This window comes from Chiroxiphia lanceolata, chromosome 15 (genome assembly GCF_009829145.1).
Source record: "Chiroxiphia lanceolata isolate bChiLan1 chromosome 15, bChiLan1.pri, whole genome shotgun sequence".
Taxonomy (NCBI): Eukaryota; Metazoa; Chordata; class Aves; order Passeriformes; family Pipridae; genus Chiroxiphia; species Chiroxiphia lanceolata.
Genome location: NC_045651.1, coordinates 265,247 through 288,019, shown reverse-complemented (window position 1 = coordinate 288,019; position 22,773 = coordinate 265,247). Strand labels below are relative to the sequence as shown.

The 22,773-nt window shown below is 43.1% G+C and overlaps 1 protein-coding gene across 5 annotated transcripts in view; it reads right to left on the bottom strand.

Annotated features, from left to right (window-relative positions):
* KCNIP1 (potassium voltage-gated channel interacting protein 1) overlaps positions 1 to 22,773 on the bottom strand; it is a 498,864-nt gene that overhangs the window by 295,423 nt on the left and 180,668 nt on the right. Inside the window, exon 1 of one of the 5 annotated variants that reach the window (XM_032702747.1) lies at positions 9,979 to 10,292. The exons of 3 other annotated variants lie outside the window; for them this stretch is intronic. Coding sequence is in view for 1 of the 2 variants with exons in the window: in XM_032702740.1 (XP_032558631.1) it covers positions 9,659 to 9,719 (61 nt within the window). In the remaining variant the exon portion in view is untranslated. Of the gene's footprint in view, positions 1 to 9,658; positions 9,955 to 9,978; positions 10,293 to 22,773 lie in introns of those variants that run through there. One more of the 5 variants, XM_032702740.1, reaches the window with a different exon arrangement.

The window sequence follows — 22,773 nt, the reverse complement described above, 5'->3', positions numbered from 1 at the left end:
TGGTTTCGATCCAGATGGAGGTGAAGAACTCTTACCACCTCAAGGATTTCCAGGACAACAACTCATAAAGGGACATGGTTTTATTAAAAACAAACAGTGCAAAGAGCCATGACAAAATTCATTCCAAGTCAAAGCATTTTCACAGTTTCCAAAACATCTCACAAACTCTGCAGGGGTAAAGAAAAGTTTCAGGTTTGAACCAAACTTCTAGTTTAACAACAATTGACTTTGTAGTTTTCATAAACCAGTAGTACACACAACATGAGAAAGCCTTTACTGTAACAGATATAGCCCCACATTTACCCCACACAATATTCACCTGACCGTGAGCCGGGCTGTGGTCACATTCCGAATGGCACATTGCTGTGCTCTCTCCTGGACACTGCTGAGCAGTCGCAGCAACCAGTGCCCGAGGAAAGTGCATATAGCACATTCATCTCCTGAGCCACGTGAACTTTTGAACTGCAAGTACTTCACCTCCATCAACAGTAAGGACAGAGGAAAAAGAAGAGGCAGCATCAGCTAAAAAAGAATGCAAATGTGGTCATGTAAAGTGCTGTAGCTGAGGGCATCACCCGGAAAATGCCTGATTAGAATATTCCCTTTTTTTGACAGTATATTTTCCTGGAGGGCTGCAGTGAGCCACGTGCAGCCCAGTGCTTGATCAGAGAGGTGATTAGAACTGATAGGGCAGTAGCTCAATGTAATGTGCTCAGCTCCTGCCAAGTAGAGGATGCCAAATTGCTAATGTAAATAGCCCCTTTTGATGTTTTAAAGCCCTGGAAATGAAAGGCACTTTCCTGAAAGACCAGTCTCTGGTTGACTTTCTGTCCCAGCACAAAACCTGATCAGCATACAGGTCCAATTGCTGCCTATACAAACAGGATAGGATCTTGTGGGACCAGATTTCCCTTGCAGAACTGCATACAAATGACCACCTTGGCAGAATTTTCTTCATGCCCTAATGCAGCTCTGTGTCTAGTTGTCAGCACAAGACTGCAAACCAGATCTTCTGTCAGCTCACATGTTAAAATATTAGTTAAAACAAACGCCATGTTACAGGGATTCAGATCCACACAAGGACATGCCTTCAATTCCTGGAGTGCCAATATCACAGTTTGAGCTCATGTCGGACTCTCCCAGTGAAGCATGTAAACCAGTGTACAATTCGATTACGCTGGTTGTTAGGATTAGCACACAGCAAACCTCTCTGCACAGGTACAAAAGTTTCCTGCTTCCCATGTTTCATTTTCATGCACTGCTCCCTGTTCAGATGGCAACACACAAGTCCCTTGAACTATGGATGGGGAACGTAAAGGGGTGCTGAGCCCCATCACAGGGCTCATCTGCATGGGATGGAACAGTTTCCCAAAGGGAAATTGTCATTTCCCGCAGATGTTTGCTGGCTCCCAATATTTTGCCGCTGGAGAGCTAACAGCATTATCTTTCCCAGGGCTGTGTGTACCCCACAGAAAACAAGCCTCAGCTCATGCAGTCTGATGTGCTAAATCAGGGGCCTTGCCTGAGGTTTCAGCTGATAATCAAAAAATCTATGGGACTGATGTGTAGCATCGCTCACTACAACAGTGCAACAGCAGCCTGGGAAAATGTACCTGGCTGCAGACAGCAAAGTTAGAACTGCTGTCAAAACATTTGAGCTGTGCTTCTGAAACCATGCTCTAACCAGGTAAATCTTGTGAACATGGTTTGTTTCATCCATATTTTCTTGCATATAAATTTGTCAGGCAGAAGTATTTATTTTGTCAGAGCAATAAATGCCACTGATTTTCAGCACTGATCTCTGGCAGGCTGTAATTCAGCTCCCCCCTCCAAGGTGACACTCTCCTGTTCCACTAAGAACTCCTCAGTAGAACGATGCCAGGGTCTCCCAGTTTCCCAGAAACCTGCCTCCAGCAGCACAACATGTATACTGACAGCTGTGTTCTGCATTAGCTGTCCTCAACCACAATATAAAATGACCTGTGGCCATCTACAGAAATTTTGGGCACTTCCCAACCAGCCCACAGAATGAGCTTGGAGGAGGAGAGTTTTTCTGGAGCAAGAGAAAAGCAAACAGTGGTGTGTGTGTGTGAAGAGCTGTGCTTGTTGAATATGTCAAGAAAGTAATGTTTGGATTGAGGAAAGTCAAACAGATGCAGTAGAGCTCTGCCAGGAAAGGACAGCTCTGTTACCCTGTTCATATCTTCCTTAAAATATCCTGGTACCTCCAGCTGCCCAGCCTCCCTCAGCCTACTTACAGGCATCAGTTCGGCAACTCTGCTGCCCCACAGCTGCCTGCTGGACTCAGTCCTTCCTGCCTCCCACCAGCCACCATCCTGCCTGTGAACTTCAGCTCTTGTCTACTGTGCTTTGTTCAAACTGGCCAAACCCTCCCTACCCCAAGCAGCGCCAGTAGAAATGAGGTAGAAACGAACTGCCCGCTATCTGTACTCTTTTCAGTCCAGACCAAAACACCAACCCGCAGTGACAGCCACAAACACAGATTGGAGACATCTGGGCAAAACTGCCTTCAGTTTTGACTTATTTTGAAAATATGGATAAAGTTTACACTTTTAATAATTTTTAGTTTGTTAAGTACAATCCATCTTATAATGACAATTATTACCCTTCCCTCTGGCACCTCAGATTAAATAAAAGGAGAAAAATTAAATACCTTCCTTGGAACCATAAATATATTTTGGTTTAAAATGCTGCTGTGCTACTATACAGCTCCTGCATTTCCCAGTTGGTACCCAATCCCATTGGGTCCCCTTCTGCATGGGGTGCCTAGAGGACTCTGCACCTGCTCGAAAATGCCTCTCAGAGAAATGCAGAAGGTTCTTACTTTACAAATAGCCATGGTGTGAGCCGTGACATGATGAAGAGATCCTGAACAGATACCCAAAATTTCTGCATCTCTGTACCACATCATTTTGTGGGTAATGATTTTGAATAAGAAACACAACACTTGACATAATCACCCAGGTCCATCCCCCATTGCAATGAAGTACTTCAGCAGTCACACTTACGCATTCACATCTAAAGCTACGATGAAATCACAAGCCAATAAAGGGTTTGGAAGTTTTGGTGAATAATTGTAATAAATAATTATTTTGATTAATGAAACATTTCAGCTAAAAAAAAAATACTATTTGAAAAATTTGTAAATCTTCAGGGTTTTTAACAGATTATAACTAAATAACAAGATAAACTTTTTGACTGTAGGTTTGTAAGTGGAGAAATAAAAGATTTTTATTTTGCCCTCATGTTTTACTAAAATCAGAATGAGTAGTTATGGTTTACCTTGGTCTGCTTTATTACCGATTTTTTTCCCCAAAAAATTATACAACCCTTACTGCCTCCTGTTTACATATTTGGTGACATTAAAAACTGTAAAGCTAGGAATTGCTCAGAACTTCTGCACAGTGTTGAGTTCCAAGCTTTTTGCATCTACAGTGTTAAATATTTTCAGCTGCAAAAAATCCCAGTGCTTCCTAGTGCCCATTCCACCCATCAAATATGAAGTAATGCACACTGGAAGAGCTGGTGATGATAAAGGCTGGAAGACTACCAAGGCTAGAATTTTAAAGTTGGAAAGTATTTTCTGATTTACCCTTTTAAATTATTGTGAAACAAAATGAAACTTTAAAGCACTGCAGCCCACTAGCATGCAGAGCTGAAGTCTCTAATCACCTGTTTTCTTTGTAGTGGGTTTCATGGCTCTGTGTGGACATGCTGCATGCAGCAGAGGCACACGGTGCCCCTGCCTATAGGCAGGAAGTCAGCATATACACATACTAATGCAACATAGAACACTATGCAGGGTACTTTCCTCTATCCATTTCACTTTATTCCAAACCTCCAAACTGGTCCTGACTTCAGCATATCAGGCAGGAGCTATATGCCTCTGGGAAGCCATCAGGGATACACACAGCTTATTTTAATTTTGTCATTGCTATCCACTCTTAAAAATCGCTATTTGAGATCCCTCTGCCTCAGTGCCAGGAGTCAATTGAAGGCAAAGGAAGAAATTTAGATCTAGCAACCGCATGGGAGCTAAGGAAATTTTGGTTGAAAGATGGAGGAGTGGGGAATGGAAGCAGTCATGAGTCCATAAGTCCTGCTCACCTCTAACCCCACGCTCAGGTGAGCTCTTGCTGGGAGGACACAGGAAAGCTGGGGCAAACAACTCCCTCACGTCCATGCCACCCATTGCAGGTGCGTCAGCCACATGGTCGGGAAAACAGTGAGCACTAATGTTCACTCTGCTAAGGAAATAATCAGGGCACAGGGCTGTACAGCCTGAGTCTCTTTAGGGCACACACATTCGTTCACAGCAGTGGCAGGCTTTCAAGTTTCTTTGAGGAGCAGATGCAAGAGAAGGGCAACTTCAAAGCTTTTCTTTTGCAACAGTGTGTACCAGGCAGAGTACATCACAGGGCAGCTTCTGTGCCCAAATCTATCATCTCCATTCCATGGCTAAGGTTGACAAGGGCCCATTCGTCAAAACACTACTGAACCATTTTTTCACCTTTTGAGCAGAGAAGCAGGTTGTTCTAGTACAGGGAAGTGAAAGGGCACAGCCATGACCCAGCAACCATAGGACCTCAGGGCAATCTGATGTTCTTATGAAGATTGCCGAGTCAAGCAGACTTGGTTTCCTAGTAAGTAAAACAGTTGAAAATACAGCTGGTCAGGCACAAAATCTGATAATTTTGGACAATAAGCCATTTCAAAACAAAGCCTAGAAATTGCTCACTATAAAAATGGCACAACTGACATTTTAAGCAAAATTTTTGCTGTTAGCTCTAGCAAAATTAAACTGCACCAGACTCCTCTTGCTACTTTAGGTTTGGGTGGTCTTGGATCAAAACACGGTTGCTCACATTTAACAGAGTCGGATTATCAACTGAAAGTGGTGCTGCTTGCTGCTGATCTGGGGGTCAGAGTTGCAGCCTGTAGCTCTAAGCCCAAACAAGATTCAGGTATTGAAAAACAGTCAAGTCATATTTCACTTTCACTGGAGGGGCTGTGTGGACTTAGAGAACAGAAAGAACAAACAAAAGAACAAATGAAAGAACAAACAAAAGAACCCAGAGGTACAGAGAGCAGTCAAAACAAGAAAGTCTTCTGCTTTAGCAATCTGCTAAATGGAACGTTTCCATGACGAATATGGAAATAGCTGATTCTAGCCACAAATTTGGTCATGATTGGATGCAGACTGTAAAAACACACAAAAAAAATCTCTATTTCTGCATCTAGTTGAAACCAGAGGTGCATTTCTGTGTGTATTATCTGCTGTGCTGGCCTTCTGTCTTTCAGTTCTGTGGTTTTTTCTGGGTTTTTTTCTCCTCATTTATTGCTTTATTGCTTATGTTTGCAGGAGGATATACCAGCAGCTTGAAATTCTCAAGTCCATCTCAATCATCTGTCTAAGCACTAACTACTACATCTGTCTAAGCACTCCTCAGTTTTGCTGGCATTTGCTTCATATTGACCTCTGAATGTCTCTTCCTGTTCCTAGTAACCCAAATCCTTGTATCTTTAGGGGTTTTAAAGTGACAGTAATCCCAGAGCCAGAGCATGGATAAGGTTGGAAGAGACCTCCAGTTCCCTCCTCAAGGCAGGGTTAACTACAACAAGTTGCTCATGACTGTATCCAGTTGGGTTCTGAGTATGTCCAAGCTTGAAGACTCCACAGTCTCTCTGGGGGGTCTATTCCAGTGTTCAGTCACTTTCACAGTAATTTCTTTTTCTTATATTAAGGTGGAATTTCTTGTATTTCAGTTTGTGCCTGTTGCCCCTTCACCTGCCCCTGGGCACCAGAGAAGAGCCTGGTTCCAACACCCCTGCTCTCCACATCAGGCATTTATACAACATGATTAAGACCTCCCTGAGCCTCCTCTGCTGCAGGGTGAACAATCACAGCTCTCTCAGTCTCTCCCTGTATGTCAGATGCTCCAATTGACTAATATTCCTCATGACTCTTCAGTGTACTAAGGCCAGTAAGTCCTCACCTCTCCCATACAGGGGAGCCCAGCACCACTGTGTCTCACCAATGCTGTGCAGAGGAGGAGCATCACTTCCCTTGATCTGCTGGAGGTGCTCTGCCAAGAACAGCCCAGGAGGCCACTAGCCACCTTTGCTGCTGGCTCACTGTCAGCTTCTCTCCAGGACCTCAGCCAGGCTCCACCAGCATCCCAGGAATGCTGGCCTGAGATACAAGCAAAGTGAACAGGGTGGAAAGAGGTATTATCTTTTAGTGGGCCAACTAAGAATGCTGGAAACGGTAGATGAGAATCCCAACAATGAATGAAGTTAAAACATCATCAGTCAAGGAGATCACAGGAAACGATTTCTAATGAAATATACAAATAATTGGTGGAACTGCCCCAAGCCACTCCCAAAGCAAACAGCACAAATCTCACAGACCATCCAGGGACACTACAGCAAACAGGGAAAGCTTCTGCAGCTTTACTTGATAGGACTGCAAGTCTAAGAAGCAGAAATCTTTATCCATCTTTATCCATCAGGACAGGGTGTCCCAACCCACCAAGACAAAATGCAATTACATTGGATTAAGTTTCCACATTCGAGCCAAGCAAATGGTCTCCTCCTCTACAGACCCACAACACTGTCCTCTCTCAGAGACAAGAGCTCACGCTTGATGGACCACTGCTCTCCACTTGAAGACAATTTCTGTGTCACTCCTGCCTTAATGATTCAGGCTCCCCATTTTCACTAGAACGAGGAATTAAATCTTGTACTCTTGAACAGTGCTACACTATGACCTCTCCAGCATTGCTGCTCACAGCTGGAATAACCAAACCAGCCTCCAGTCCCACTGCCAGCACTCTGGACACACCCACAACCAGGACATGAGGGGGAACAGCACAGGCAGAGGAGCAGTGACATATGTTGAAGCGGGAAGAGTTCAGCACGGGCCACTAGAGCCCACTCTGCCCTGACCCACCATGTGCTTACTGGTATTAACTGATCTCTGGAACTCCTCACTTTAGGCATGACCTGTTTATTTTATCTTTTCCTGAAACAATGCCTGTTTTTTGATTTTACTTTATTACACAAGAGATACAGAGCTTCAGGTGGAGGTGTGAGCTATTTAGCTAAAAAAGGCTCAGAAGAGCGCATATTTACCAGGACAAGAGAGCATTTGCAGAGGTGTGGATACAATTGTTACAAGTATTTCTCCAAGCTCTTGTTTCACCAGCAGTATTTAACTCCTTCATAAAGTTCTGAAATAGTCAAATAAGCACATAGATAAATATAATAAAAAATAAATAAGATAATAACATGTGATAATCTAATAATAAAATAAAAACTTTTCTCAATCAAAGACAGCTATAGCAATATCCAATAGAGCAGTAACACCCAGGCATCACCGACCAGCTGCCATCTGGCAGAGAAGCCCCAACAGCTGTGCAGCCACCAGTGGGACAAGTAATCCTTCCCCTCTGCTCAGCACTTGGGCAAACACATCCAGAGTGCTGGGGCCAGTTTGGGGCTCACCAGAACAAGGCAGACGTGCATATGCTAGAATATGGTCCAGCAGAGGCCACCAGGATGACTGAGGGCTGGAAGAGATGCTGAGAGAACATGTGGACAATACTAAGGACTCCATCACGTAGCGGTGATTGACTTCTACCAACTATTTAGCTCACAGACAAATAACAATTTCAGATTGTATTCAAGCCCAGCACACATTAGTGTTTTGTGGCCGGCAAGGTGAAGTGCTAACAGTCAGTGTAAAATACACCAGCAAACCTGCCTCTGCCACTCCTGTTTGGATATCTGAGGGATCATTTGGGCATCAATCCAGAGAAACATCTGCAACTGGCTGAAGACAGCCAAAACCAGCAGCGTTGTTCTGTAATGGTCTTTTCTGACAGGTAAACCTATAAAGGTGTAAAATTCTTTACTGGCTTTGAAAATAGCCAAGAAAATCAAAGGAATTTCCTCCAAATAGCTTTTTCCAACTGGGTGCTCTACTAACCAGCAACATCATGTGGATAACACATCAGAGTCAAGAGGAGATAACTCTGGAAACACAAGTATTGATAAATATAGCTGAATAACCGCTGCCAGCAGGCATCAGGAAGATTGAATTCCATTGTAAAGGTAAAAATGTGTGACCAGATGGTGGATTTTTACTGCTCGTGACCTCCAACAAAAAGCAGTGGCTTGCATCCACTAGATAGTTGAGCCAATCACAAGACAACAAAGTCACAGAGAAAAGTTATGTTCAACCACAAATTATCTACGTTTAGTGGAAATCAGCTTCAGCTCTCAGGTTTCTTTCAGGTGGACAAGACTCCCCTTAGTGACACAGCAGCCATCATGCCCAGTACATCCTGCTCAGTCTTATGTACTTCAGTGCCTAAACACGAGTCTCCCAGCTGCAGGTGTAACTCAGTGCTTAGACAGTAATACAGCTATCCCTCATTAAAAGTAATACCATACATGTCCCAGACAACTGTACAATCATGGGTGCATTATAATAACACAGGAAGGTGAACTGTAAACCATGTACACACACTCTAAGGTAAAGCATTACCTTACTGTTAACAGGAATGCAGAATTTTACACTTGTTCACGAACTTACCACAATTAAATCCCCGGCACAGCTTGTGTCCATTTCTGTTTTGAGTGATTACTTGGTGTTTGATATTTCCTAAGTTAGTTTTTAATTTAAATTGAAAGAAAATACATACCAACTTGCAGTTCAAAAGTATATATAACTGAGCTACAGATCCAGTGGAAAAGGAGATCTATCCTAGGAATATTGAGAGACTGTTAAATGCAGAGGTTCTGGCAGGGAATATTTACAAATAGCAGAAAGACTTGCTGAAGTTACAGAGTCTTTCCTTTTGTTTTCCAAAAAATACTCATTCTGTACAGTATAGATGTGCCCCTGACAGTGCTTTCAACTTTCTGCTCAGCAACACCCTAGAATTCTTGAATTAACCCTGAAGAAAACTGAGCAAAGCTCAAGCAAATACTACAAAAACCAGACCTCCTGAAAAATCAGTATTTACAGACAACATTTATGGATTTAAGGATTAAAATTCTTGGGATTGCTGCTTACTCTCTCATTTTTTATGAGCTTCTGCTCCTCTCCTTCTTTACAAAAACATCCTAATTTTTTCCCCTCTCGATAATCTTTATAAAACACACATCATTAGTACCGCACACTTGGTGTTGGATTACTGAATATGCAACACTGACTCTAACAATACTTCCTGAGACAGAAACCCCAAGGCATTGGGAAGAATTTGCTGTGTATCTACATTTTCTTATTCAAAGGGTTTATAAAGCATGGGATTTGGAAATAAACAGGTCTCTTCTGCAAGTGCTCTGCATATGGAGCCACTGAGTTTCTCCTCCTCATACATGCCTGCATGAAGGATTACAGTATTTCAGATGCTTTTCAACCCCCAAGCTCCTCCACAGCAATTTTCTCATGCCCACACGTTTTTCCCACCACATTGCATCCCACTCTCCTCTGCAAATTACAGCTCAGAAAAACACTGCCAGGTTCCTTGCAAGTGGCACATGTTCATATTCTCCTCCCTTCCTAATACAAATTTCTCCCACAGCAAATATACGAAAGGGACAGAAAAAGCATAATAGGAGGTCTTACCTTTTGATGGTCTTCTTTGTTTTGTTTGTAGAGAAGAGAACGTACCCATTACAGCACCCATTGCAAAAGCTACTCGTGAGTTTTTGAGGAGGATTTATTTTGGCTGGGATTTTTTTTTTAAATATTCTTACCCTACCCTTCCACTGACAGTGAATAAAATCTATGTGAAATGCCCCCAAGAACAAAGCAAAAGAGAGGAAGTCAAGAGAAGAAAGAAAAGAAGGAAGGAGGAGGGAAAAAGCAAAGCACTGCAGCTCAGCGTTCAGCAAGCATTAAGCTTTGAGGTTTTTTTTTCAGTCAACACACATGCACTGACTCACAGCCGGCTGCACTGTTATTATTCAAAACAGCTCCCCATCAAAATTTAAATGCTAGGTAGATTCCCTCAGACCAGAGCTGGCAGCAAATGCATCAAAATATTTACTGGAGCACAGCCACATAAACACACAGGGTAATTCTTCCTCCTGTTCCCTTATGGCTCAAACCAGCAGCCTGTAGGTCTAGCGAGAAAGCATCAGTGCAGCTCTTCCAGTGAATACTAAACTGGAGTCCTGTAGGCATGCTGAGGGTCTCGGAGGGGAAGCCAGGGCTTTGGGCTGAGTACCAACTCTGAATGAACAGAAATCTGAGTGGGAAGCGATAGTGAGCAAGGCATCAAAGCCCCAGCTGTGCGGGCTGCGTGCTCCTGCTAATTAAGAGTCTGACAGAAAGGTGGGAAGCAGCAATTTCCAACAGTCTTCTCAAGCAGAAAAGTCAGAGGAAAATTACTAAGTGCAATGGGGGAAAACAGAACATTTCACCACAGTCCTTTTCCTTCATATCCTCTCTCAAACACCAGAAGTACATGCAAGACAGTTAATAACTTATTTTTCTGCCAAGTATGTATGTGCACACACTTTTTAAGGAGACTAAAAAAATAAACTGTTGAAACAAAACTCTGCAAACATCCAGTGGCTAGGAGAAAGTAGGACAGTTCCCAGCATTTTTTTCAGTTCTGTCATGTTTCAGAAAATCAGCTACGCATCTGGTTACGTTTCCTCAGAAGGTGAAATAGCAAGTGCTCAGTTACAGAAGGAGTTAAATATACTGAGACAGGCTTCGAAACCCGAATTAATTTCCTACTTGCACATGGTGACTGAGATTAAGGCAGCACCTGTGCAAATACTGTATTTTTCAGAAGAAATTCATTCCTATACCGGAGACCATATCATGTTGCCTCACCGAGTTTCCCCAGCCTTCCTCTAACTTCGCAGTAAAGATTCCCTCTACCACGGATCCCAGCTCCCCTAGGATCAGGAGCTGTCCAGCACTGGTGTCCCTGGAGGTGCAGCAGCCCTGCCTCACCTGCTCCTCACATGCTGTAGCAATGCTGTCTTTGCGTGCACAGCTGTATTTCAATCCCCAGCGCATACCAGTAAAGAGTTTCCCATTAGTTCCTGGTTCCAAAAGCCATTACAGAAAATAGTGTATTTTTTCTTGTTTACAACTCATTGAACTTTTTGTGAGGAATGCCTGGGTGAAGGTATTGTTTTAAATACCAAAATCCTGAACTGAAACACATCAGTTTGCAGGTAGGTGCAAACTGCCTGAGACTTGGGGCACACAGGGGCCTTTGTCATCGTGGGAGGAGCCTACTCTGGCTTGAGCAACATTCCCTGCCTGCCCTCATTCTTCCCCTCCTGCCAGCCATAGCTGTGGGCCCACTGCCCCTGGGGTAAAGGCTTCTCCAGCCACCCAGATCCAGATGGGGATCCCTCAGACTACATCCATCTCTACCAGGCACTGAAAAGCTGTGCAAGGTTCTTAAGCTCTTTTTTAATTTAAATATTTATATTTATTTTATTAATATTTTATTTGCATTTATGCATTAAAATATTAGATAGGCTACAGTGGGCATGTGGAAAATCACTGCTCTTAGCACTTGTGCAGACATCAAAGGCTGGAGAGTGACCAGAGGCCACGGTAGATGTCTCCAAGATGTCAAAAATGGAATCTTCTATCTAAGCAAACTGTCACTAGCAGAAATCAAGCACTGCCAAAGTTGCCACTCAACCATGTGTCCCATCTATATCATTTAAGTATCTCCAGGAATGGTGATTGTCTCACTGCCCTGGGCAGCCTGTGCCAGTGCTTGACCACCCTTTTGGTGAAGGAATTTTTCCTAATATCCAAACTAAACCTCCCCTTGAGGCCAATTCCTCTTGTCCTGTCACTTGTTACTCGGAAGAAGAGACAAACCCCCATCTGACTCTAACCTCCTTACATCAAAAAGCACCTTGAAAGTAGCTGGCTTCAGGATTCCTCCTGACATCGGTTGGATCCCAGCCATGCAGAAAGAGTTTGGCCTGGGAGTGACAGATCAGGCTGCCCATATGGTGAGATACCAGAGACAGAAGTAATCTGGGAAGACAAAATTGCACACTCGATGCTGCACTGTTGTTTACTTGAAAGAGCATGGCATATGAAAGCAGAGGGCAAATGTAACTATTCAGTTTTCTTTGAAACCTGAAAGAAAGCTCTGTCTTGGCTGGAAACCAGTATTGACAGATCCATATGAAATCATAGGGATAAGTGGTTGCAAGCATTTTTATTTGTACGGTTCAATATACAAGAATGAGGAAAAGATGTCTGTGCCTTGGCAGATGAGCAGAGATTCCCAAATCCCCAGTTCAAAAATCAGATGCTTCTTCTCACAGCTGAAAACCAAGACCTCAGAGGAACAGAGGCACCATAACGACTAAAGAATTAGGGTATTTGCCACAGCATGCAGGAATTCGCTTTCCCCAAAGATCATCATCCAAATTTGTCAACCTAGGAGAGAAATCTTTGAGATGTAACAAGTGCTGGTGGTCATTCTCTATCTGAGGAGCTGAATATTTTTCAGAGTATTTCCTTTAGAGGCAAGAAGCTGCGTGAGCACTGATTGTGATGGTGAAATGCACAGTTGTAGCAGTATGGGTACCTAAGCCAGCATCCTGGATAGGAGCTGCTATCAGAGGACCAAAAGAACCTCAGGAAAAGGAGACACTATGTTGTGCCGAACCTGACTGCAGCCCCAGAAGGTATTTGCGGCCAGAGCCCAGCCACCTCACACTTCCCAGTGCAGGGAGAAACTCCAGCGGCACATTGTGGGACTCTCTCATGGCATGATTCACCACAGTCCTCAAGTGCTTGCTTGCATAGCTGAAGGTATGTACCACTTCATGATGCTGGTGCTATGCCTAAATCCACCTCCTTTCCCACAAAAATTCACCCAACAGGTACGTGACTTATATGACCATCCCAGCAGTCACCGCTAAGGAGGGGAGAGTCCCCCATGAGAAGGGGCCACAAGTGTCATTCAGATGATGGGCAGACACAAGCTAGGCATGCACAGATGCAGCAAAGGGTCCATCAGGGTATGCCTCTGTCCCAAAAGAAGCCTGTATACACCCTCTCCTGAGCTAGGTTAGCAGACAGATATGTCCCCACTGATTACCACTAATCCATCATTATTGTCTGCCAACCATTAAATCATGTTCCATCCTTTTATCACTGCTGTATACTATATAAACTCTGTCTACTGACCTAATACTATTCACTGATCCTCTTCCTGATTTCTTTCTGCCTCATAACTCTATACTATTGCTCTTAATAAGCATCTGTGAGACTTTGAAACATCAGAGCAAAGCAGTAAGATGCTAACAGTGATTCTGGATGTAGCCAGAAGGCTTGGTCAGAAAAAGAAATTAATTATTTTTAATAAATGCAGATATAGCATCTTCACTTAGGCAGTCATATCACTAGCTAGCTGATATCAGTATAGGATGGAAATCTCCCAGGAGCAAGGTCAGAGGGATTGGTATGGCTCTGCGCCCTGACACAAGATCAGGTCTGCTTCCAACTAAAGATGGGTACTGGTCCAAATCGGAGCCAGACCAACCCTGCATTGTATTTGCCTTGAACTACATATTTCTGGCATTTCTGTGGGCATATACAGGAAAGTAAAGGGGGAGGTTGGGTTTTTTTCATCATGCAGAAATCAGGACCGCTATCAGGAAAACACCACCTCCCTAAGCACTGTTACCTAGGGACATCCCTGGGTTATCAACCATCCTCTCCTGCAAGGCACAGGTGGAAACATCTGCCTGCAGCACTAGCAAGGGAATGCCTCAGATATACCCAGATTTTAAAACTTTGTGGACACCAGTGAAATTCATTCTGGTGTATTTTTTTTGTCTCTCAAAGTACAGCAATGAGCACTCACATAACAGGAACACAAATAAAACCTGAAAACTTCCTGTCTATAGCAAGCCCTTGTCATTCATTCTGTATCTATCACTTTGAAGTGCTTCCAGGTAGATTCTGTTTTAGAAAGCCTAAATAGAGCTTGAAGTGACTGATTCCTCTTCCCTTCTGAGTATTTTAGGAAGGAGACCTTGGCCAGAGTTTCTATGTGCTTTAAACTAAAGGACTTTCCTTTTTCATATTCCAGTAACTAACACTTGTTTCAGGGAAGCATTTTACATTTACCCAAGGAGTGCTTCACTTTAAGTCAGAGGTAGAGGTGATTTTCTGCTCACCTGAGCAGGTACTCTGTAGAGCAGTTTCTCTATAGGCTGGATGTAAACAGAATCCTTCCAGCAAGCAACTGAGAGCATACAAGTAGCAGAGTAGGAGCTGGGATGATGCCACTCAAGCACTGACACAGAAATGCAAGGACTGCTGCTCTCAGCTGTGTTCACATGACTGCAGACTGGTCAAAAATCTGCAATAGGGACCCACTGGCACTGGTCCAATTACTGTCCGTGCTCTAGCACAAAACCACTTCCACCCATGGTGACAAGCAGTACAGACACAGTACAGTTGCTCCCATGATACTCTGGGCATGGATTCCTCCAACAGGGATGGCAGCCACAGGGAGCAGAGGAAATGCATTTTGCATTTATTGCACAGGCACCAACACAAAGCCCCCTCGCAGAAGTTGCCCATTCACCAGGAAAGCTGCCCACAGGCTCTTGTCCCCTCTTCCAGCTCCCTGATTTACAAAGTAGTTCATGAGATATTGAGACTTGGCTATCCGCTAAAAAAAAAAAAATCAAAAGCAAGAAGGAAAATAATCCTTTTTTAAGTAAATTAAATGAGAGCTTCCGTTGCTTAGCAAATTTTTAACCAGTTGCTGTCCTCAGCTGTCTGTGCCAGAACACCCTCTACTGAGTGCTTTGTCTGACCCTAAGCCCAAGGCTCTGTAGAAGACCTGGCAGGAGCCTTCCTGAGCCACTACCAGCCTGATTTCTGGAGTCATTGCTTGCTCGAATGAGGACTTACAGATAGCACATTCACCTCAATATACCAGAGCACTCCAGACATTCCCCCAGTGCCAAAGAACTCATCCTTCAGGTCTTCTCGGTGCTGAGGCTCTCGGCATTAGCACTTCACACAGTCACAGACCAACCAAGGAAGACCAAGGTGCAAAACCATAGCAGGAAATGAACAAAAATAGCTCCAGCTGGACACTGAAGAGAAGAGGAAGACCATCATACCATGTGCATACAGCTTGGGATGCTGGCAAGACTCCACAGTGCAGCGCCCCCAGCACTGACCCCGCAGGACTCCAAGAAGCAGGAGAGAGGTGAGCACATCATTTCTCTCGCAGTACTAGTCATCGTTTTCCTTTATTCCTCTGCTATTACTAAAAATAACTCTTTGATTAGACTGCTCAGATTTCAACTATGCTAACCAATACATTTAAGGGGTGTTTCTTTACTGCAAATATGTATCACTAACTTACAGAAATTGGCCCAGTTCAAAGTAGGAAGGCTGACAGCTAAGTCCATCTACTGAGCAAACATGAAGAGTCACTGCAAAGACCTACAGGGATAAATGGAAGTAGCATGGGACAATTGCTGTGCCCCTGGAAACGAGCCTGATCACAGAGACACCAAGAGGAGGTAGTTTTTTGCTGTTCTATACCTGTAAAAAGTGTTTGGGAATCTTTGTGGGCCATCATTTACCTTTTTATCAATGCAAGGACTTAAGAAGTGGCCCTACTCTAGGTTTTCACAAAGTCAGAATTCACCACATATGTATTGTTTTTTCAGCACCTATTTTTTTGAAGTATTTCTTACATAAAAGCAACAACACACAAGAGCATAGTTTCATCCTTTTTTTCTCCTCTTGTGAGCCATTATAATAAATGAGAATGTTTTCAGAGGCATCTTTTGCTCTCTGTAAGGACAACATAGCAGAACAAAACCTACTAAAATATTCATTACTGCACCTTTGCAGGCCCAAAAAAGATTCCCATGCTAGCTAGCTTTGTCAGACCTCAAAGGCTAGAGGTCCTCCCTTCCATTTTGATGGAAATTTATTTTTCATTAAATGAAAGTCAGTGAATAATAATGCTGAGAAACCAGGTGCAGTAGATGAGACTTTAAGTTTTGGGATCATCTAGATTTTCATGTAAATAAGGCAGTGACAATATTAAAGCATTGGAAAGGCACTTGCCTTCCAGTCTATAGCAAACACAGCTATGCAAAGACGAACAAAGTAAATGCAATAGTCACTTCATGCCACTAAACGGGGAACAAAAAGCCAGGTGGTGATGTCTGAGCAATAAAGGGTACTCCTCCTCTTTAAGAGCCCAAGGAAGAGAGTGGAGAACGAAGCTGGAATTTTGTATCCTATTGCTTGCTCAGAGAAAGCAGTCAAGCATTCGTCTCCTGAATTCAGGATGAGATGTCCTTGCTCAGCTCTTGCCTTTCTTTTTGCAAATACCAACATAGTCCCCACTGCAGCCACATATGGGTATGCACAGACATATATATTTGTGTGCTTAAAGGAAATTAAATGAAAAAGGAACGAGGGACTGTTTAACCTATGTGAGGCAGCACAGTGAAAGTTGAACATAAAACTACATTTTTGTCTGCCAGTTCTTCTTTGCTATAGTAATAAAACTGGGCAGATCTCCACAGAGCAGACCTAACGTTTGTCCTAAGGACGTCACACTCAAAAATAGACAGCTGAGAGCTCAGGAAGGGAATACTTTACATTTCTAGTAACAACTTCAACAAAACACGAGAAAGATACTGATTTATATCTTCAGTTGGAGTACTTCTTCTGTAAACAAGGGGAGACTGTTTCCAGATAAAAACTTGAAAGAACAGGGGAGATACAAGTACTCGTCTGAAGGGTAGCAAGGAGAAATGCCTGATGGTAGGAGAGGGGGGCGTGCTGCAGGACCAGTGAGCACAGCTGTCCTCGCACACCACTGCCAGTGGGAGGGAGCAAACACGGACAGATGGGTAACAGGTCACCATGATGAATCCTGTAAAAGTGACGACAAGAAACAGCCAGGTAGAAGGCTAGAGAGACAGGAGATGATCAGAAAAGACTGCCAGCATTGGTGCGATAAAATAAAAAGGAAGGTGGTAAGCAACAGTGATGTGAACCGCTCTGGAGAAGGGCCAGAGCTAAATAGAGGCCAGGAAGCAGGAAATAGGAAATGGTTGTGCTGCCCTCCAAAACACAAGGCTTTGGCAAGGAAGTTCACAGAATCACAGAATATGCCAACTTGGAAGAGACCCACAAGGATCATCAAGTCCAACCCTACACAGGGTCATCTTCAAGGGTCACACCATGTGCCTGAGAGTATCGTCCAAATGCTTCCTGAACTCTGTCAGGATTGGTGCCATGATCACTTCTCTGGAGAGCCTGCTCTAGTGCCCAAGTTGACAGTAAAAGGTGCGATTTAGTGATAGGGAAACAGAAAACCTGGAAGAATTTCATAACAGCATCCATCTGTAACAGGAAAGACAGGGATCAGTCCCGAAACCAGGCTGTGGAGCCAGCACACTCAGAGTAAGAACAGGTCTGGCACGGCCAAGGATGCCTGGGAGGAGGCTGCATGCAGAGGAATCAAGAACTGCAACCTTTTGTTCTCAGGATACCAGTACAGTGATGCCTGAAGAGGAAAAAGCTCACTTTTCAGTAATGAAAAGCCATCTATTAGCCCATGAAATTTCTTTGAACATTGTGACAAGTGAAGCTTTGCCTTTCCATATTATCAAATCCATACAAGAGGAACTTCAAGATGGTTTGAAGCAGAAAACCCCAGAGAACATTAGTCAGAATCATCAGTCACAGAGAAGGCTAAGAATCAGGACACCAGCACTGGACTGTGCAACCATGACAGAAGAGGGTAATGTCATTTGAAAAGTAGCGTATGGATGTCATGTAATGTGTTAAGGAGTCTCACATACAGAATGAGTGAATGGGTTTTTAAGGGAATTTTGACAGACAGTGGTAACACAAGATCCCAAAAGCCTTTTCCCTTTGCATGAAGAGAGACCAGAGCAGATGCTGTACCACAAAGTCTGATCATGATTGGTTTGTGTGAGGGGAATATGCTAACCTGGCCACCAGATGGGAGTATATTCATGGTCCCTGTGATAGCACTGACTGCAGCCATAGCAATAGTCAAAAAATAGGGACTTGGCTGCTAAAAACACCACAGGGAACATCAAGCAGCCAATACCAAGTACCAGGTACCTGCACAAACCCAAAGCTCAGTAAACCAACTTTTCACCTTTATACATGAGCACTTCTATCACATCACAGCCTCCCTGAACGTTACAGAGAAGTGTACACTAAATCCACAGGCTCAGAGTGATGTATAGTGTGACTAAGTACAAAGAAATTTCCTGGAGAATGCACCTGGTTGTGTGCATGATGTCAAGGATCTCTCTCCCAGTTGCTGAATGGCATGTACTTATCCCTCGCTCACACATCCAGCATCAGCTTGGCACTGGTGGAACTTACAAACTAAGCAAGCTGAGTGACAGACAGGAATTCAATGGTGGTTTGTTCCAAGAAGCATTAAAGAGAATACATCAAAACTGTTGGAGGACAGAAATTGTGTGAACAATTTCTATTGCATTTCTGCGACCTTTGCCTTGGCATGGCTGGGTGCAGACAGTAAAAAATACTACTCCCCTAATATGGCTGCTGGCCTTGTGCCAAGGTGAAGGAGGAGTTCTTTTGGGAGGTAAACAAGTTTTATGGACACCTGCTGTGGTCCAATTAGTACTGTACAACACAGTATGTTTTCCTTCTGTATCCAATGTAACCTGGGAAAGAATCACATGTCTGTGTGTCACAAGCAGTATATAAGCTGTCTTTTCTCTAATAAAGTGGACATTTTTGCTGATCATATTGATTTGTAAGCAATCTGTCTATCCCCCTCCGCCAATAGAAAACTATATAAACAATGTGAACAATAAATGTCAGTCCAGGTTAACAGCTTCGTTTCTGTCTTGTGATAATGGTCAGAGGCCTCATTGTGAGAGAAAAGGCAATTTTTAATTATTTGGTATTTCCATGGATGACTGATAAATTAACTCCAAGCAATTCTACAGTCAGTGAGTTCAAATTAGTGAGGAGAAGAGGGTAGAGAAGACATTTGGATTATCTCAGATCTCTCTTTTGCTTTAGTGAACTCCCAAGAAATGTGCCAAACTAACCACGTACAATTCAGGTCACTGAACAGCTGCACAAACTGCTGGGTAACTAATGTGGATAGTTAACCAGTAATTTTTATTTCACATTTCATTTCTCACTATAGGGCCTTGTAAAAGAGAACAAAAGAAGCCATTAGACACCCCTAGGTAAGTTCAGCTAGTGTTAAGTTAAATCACGTCAGACAAAAAAAAAAATTTTAAACAAGGAGATATTCTGTTTGTACATTTAACCATAGAATCTTTTAGGTTGGAAAAGCCCTCTAAGATCATGAAGTCCAACCATTACCCAGCACTGCCAAGTCCACTACTATACCATGTCCCCAAGTGCCACATCCACACATCTTTTAAACACTTCCAGGGACAGTGACTCTACCACTTCCCTGGGTAGCCTGTTCCAGGGCTTGACAGCCTTTTCAGTGAAGAAATTTTCCCTAATATCCAATCGAAATCTCCCCTTGTTCAACTTGAGGCAATTTCCTATTGTCCTGTCTCTATTACTTGTGAGAAGAAACCAAGCTCCAGGCAGTTGTAGAGTGAGGAGGTCGCCCTGAACCTTCTTTTCTCCAGCAGAGCCTCCTGAGCTCCCTCAGCTGCTCCTCATCAGATTTGTGCTTCAAACCCTTCCCCAGCTCCATTGTCCTTCTCTGGACATGCTCCAACCCCTCAATGTCTTTTTTGACATAGGGGGCCCAAAACTGAACCCAGGATTTGAGCTGTGGCCTCACCAGTGCCCAGCACAGGAAGATGGTCACTGTCCTGGTCCTGCAGGCCACACTGTTACTGGTATAACTGGTATAACTGGTATAACTGGCCATGCTGTTACTGGTGTAAGCTATGATGCCATTGACCTTCCTGGTCACTTGAGCAAGTGCATTGGTACCGTTTCATTCTGAATGTGCTAGGAATGCAGGCCAGGCATGGACACTCCCCTGGCCAGGTCCTGCTAGAAGGTGCTCTAGAGAAGTCAGAATTTTTAGTTTTCTAATCATCAATAGCATCACGCTTTAGGAGAAATGACGTACAACATTCATTGTCTCATTTCTTAATTCAAGTTAAGCACAATTTTCTTAACAAAGATTCATAATTTTGTGTTCATGTTCTATGCTGTCATCTTTCCTGCCTGAAAAAAAAAAAAAAAGATAAGATTATTCCAGTAAAATCTTTGCTGCCTGAAGCTGGATAAAACAATGCATTAATGTGGAAACTAGCTTGGCAGGTTTCATAAAAATAAGGTAAGCACCCACATCTCCCAAACTTCCAACCAAGTTTACGTCTCTGTGAATTTTCCACCTTGCGAATGCATATCTCCTGATGCTCTGCCTGTAAATCAGTGTGCAGTAAATTCAGAGTTTGGTTTTTACACAAGTTGCACCTCAGTACATCAGCATCAGTCCAGCATATCCCCTGGGAATATTATACCTCATCATTATTGTGTCTTAAACTATACTACATCTGGGTGTAGTACGGATGTAAGATGGAGTAGACTTTGCTGAAGAGTGAACGTTTTGTTCACATGTGGTGCCAGCTCTGAATTTCCAAGCAAAACCAGACTGTATCCAATACTCTGCTGTAGTTACAGCAATCCCAGACAAAAGCAAGCTTAGGAAGGCAGTGGTTTATCAGTATCCATGCAAACAGTCATGGGGAATTCTATCGTCCCTATGGAAACCTCAAGGTCTGTGACACATGCAACAATTACTGCCAGCAGTCAGTATACTGAAGTCGTTTACCAAATTAAAATAGAGACTAAATTGCAACAGAAAGCTCATTAGTCCAGCATACATATAAAAGTAATGTAAATTAAGTAGGATTGGGGATGACTGAGAAAGTAGCATAGTAGTGTGATCTACATACTGAAACCTCCTTACCATGAGACCCACAAGACAAAATAATGTTTGTTCTACAGTGGGTTTACAGGAGGAAAAAAAAGAAATAATTTTAAATAACTCTCAAGTTGTTAAAATCACTGACATTTCCAATAAATGTTTTCAAGTCTGACAAAATCCTGAAACTATAATGGAAGCCAAATCCTACCTTCCTTTGAACAAAAGAAAACAGCAGTCTTTGGGGAAAAAAGGTTTGAAAAAAATCTGTTTCTTAAGTTACTTTTTATCTAGATTCAGTTGCATTCCTATGTGGCAGAACTGTGTAGAACTGCAAAGACATGATGTGAAAAATACACTAAGGCACTCAAAAATCTTGACAAATCTGGAGGTTTCTGCATTTTGCAGAGAATCACCTCTTTGGGGGAATAACTGCAAGATTTCTGTAATATGAGTCTCTCAGACGTGAGTATTTCCATCTGTAACTCCAGCTTAACTTCATTTATGTGAGAGAATTCACATTAAGGTCACAGCAGATGAAAAATGCTTCCAATAAAAGGGATATATGCTATTTCTCTCGTGCTAGCTGTGCACTGAATTATAACTGTTACAATTATATAATAATATTCATCTTGATGCTGAAGTGCACCCAAATCACATCATTGGTGACAGATATTTTCAAATTCTTTTCAATACACCAATCCAGATATTCTCTGGACTTAATAACTAATTAAAATATTCCATTTCAAGATGTACTAATGGTAGGATGGAGACAGCTCCAAAACACATTGTGGCACTACTTCCACTGCTGGCAGCACATTGGTGTTTGCAATAACCCCAGCTAAAGCAAACTCAAATGCACATATTCAGGTCAGAATATCTGCATTATTTTTAATTTACTCATTGGAGAGTATCTTTCAGGACTGAGTATCAACACTTTTTGAAACACATCACCTTTAAAGTGTGAGTTCCAGGCCAGACTGGATGGGGCTTGGAGTAGCCCATGACAGGGGGAAGGAACAACAGAGTCTTTAAGGTCCCTTCCAACCCAAACCTTTCTAGGATATGATTCTGTGAGTTGAACAAGCCATGGTGACAGAGCACAGTTCCTCTTAGGCACAGAAGTGCTGCCAGGGAAGCAGCATCCCTGCTGTGCTACCAGGGTCAAACGCTCAGCTGCAGGAAGGACCAGCACACCATGCTGCTTCAGGAAGCGGTGTCGCTTTCACATACACACAGGAGTCAATCAAACATTTCCACACCTCATGCATAGTCCTCAAACAGATACATTTGGACAAAAGAAGAAGTTTCTGTTTCAATAATATTTCCAAAGCAAAATTAATCTCTTGTCCATTGAGCGCTTTTCACACATGCAGAAAATTGTACTGTTGTTTTTGCTGTTTCCTGCTCCTCTTATCAGCATCCAGAACATACCTTCCAAGAGTCCAAGAAGTTGAGTCATACTAGATTAGTGCAAATAGCAGACAAATTTTGTTAGTTGTTACGGGAGACTCATTTCAAACCACAGACTGCCTGTACACTGAGAGGGGGCATTACTCTTCTTTGGGCAAACCAGGTATCTACTGCAGCAAACACAGGATTACCAGCTGCTATCTGACCTGTTTGGATTTCTTGCAGGAGAACCAATGTTTTACTCATATGCTGGACAATGGGTGAGTGATTAACATTCCCATAGATGGCTCCTCAGTAAAACTCTGCCGCTAATCTGCACAGGATGGGAATTTTTGCATCTCTGCAGAGGAGCAGGGTATCACTGAGGTTGCCTCTCAGTGGA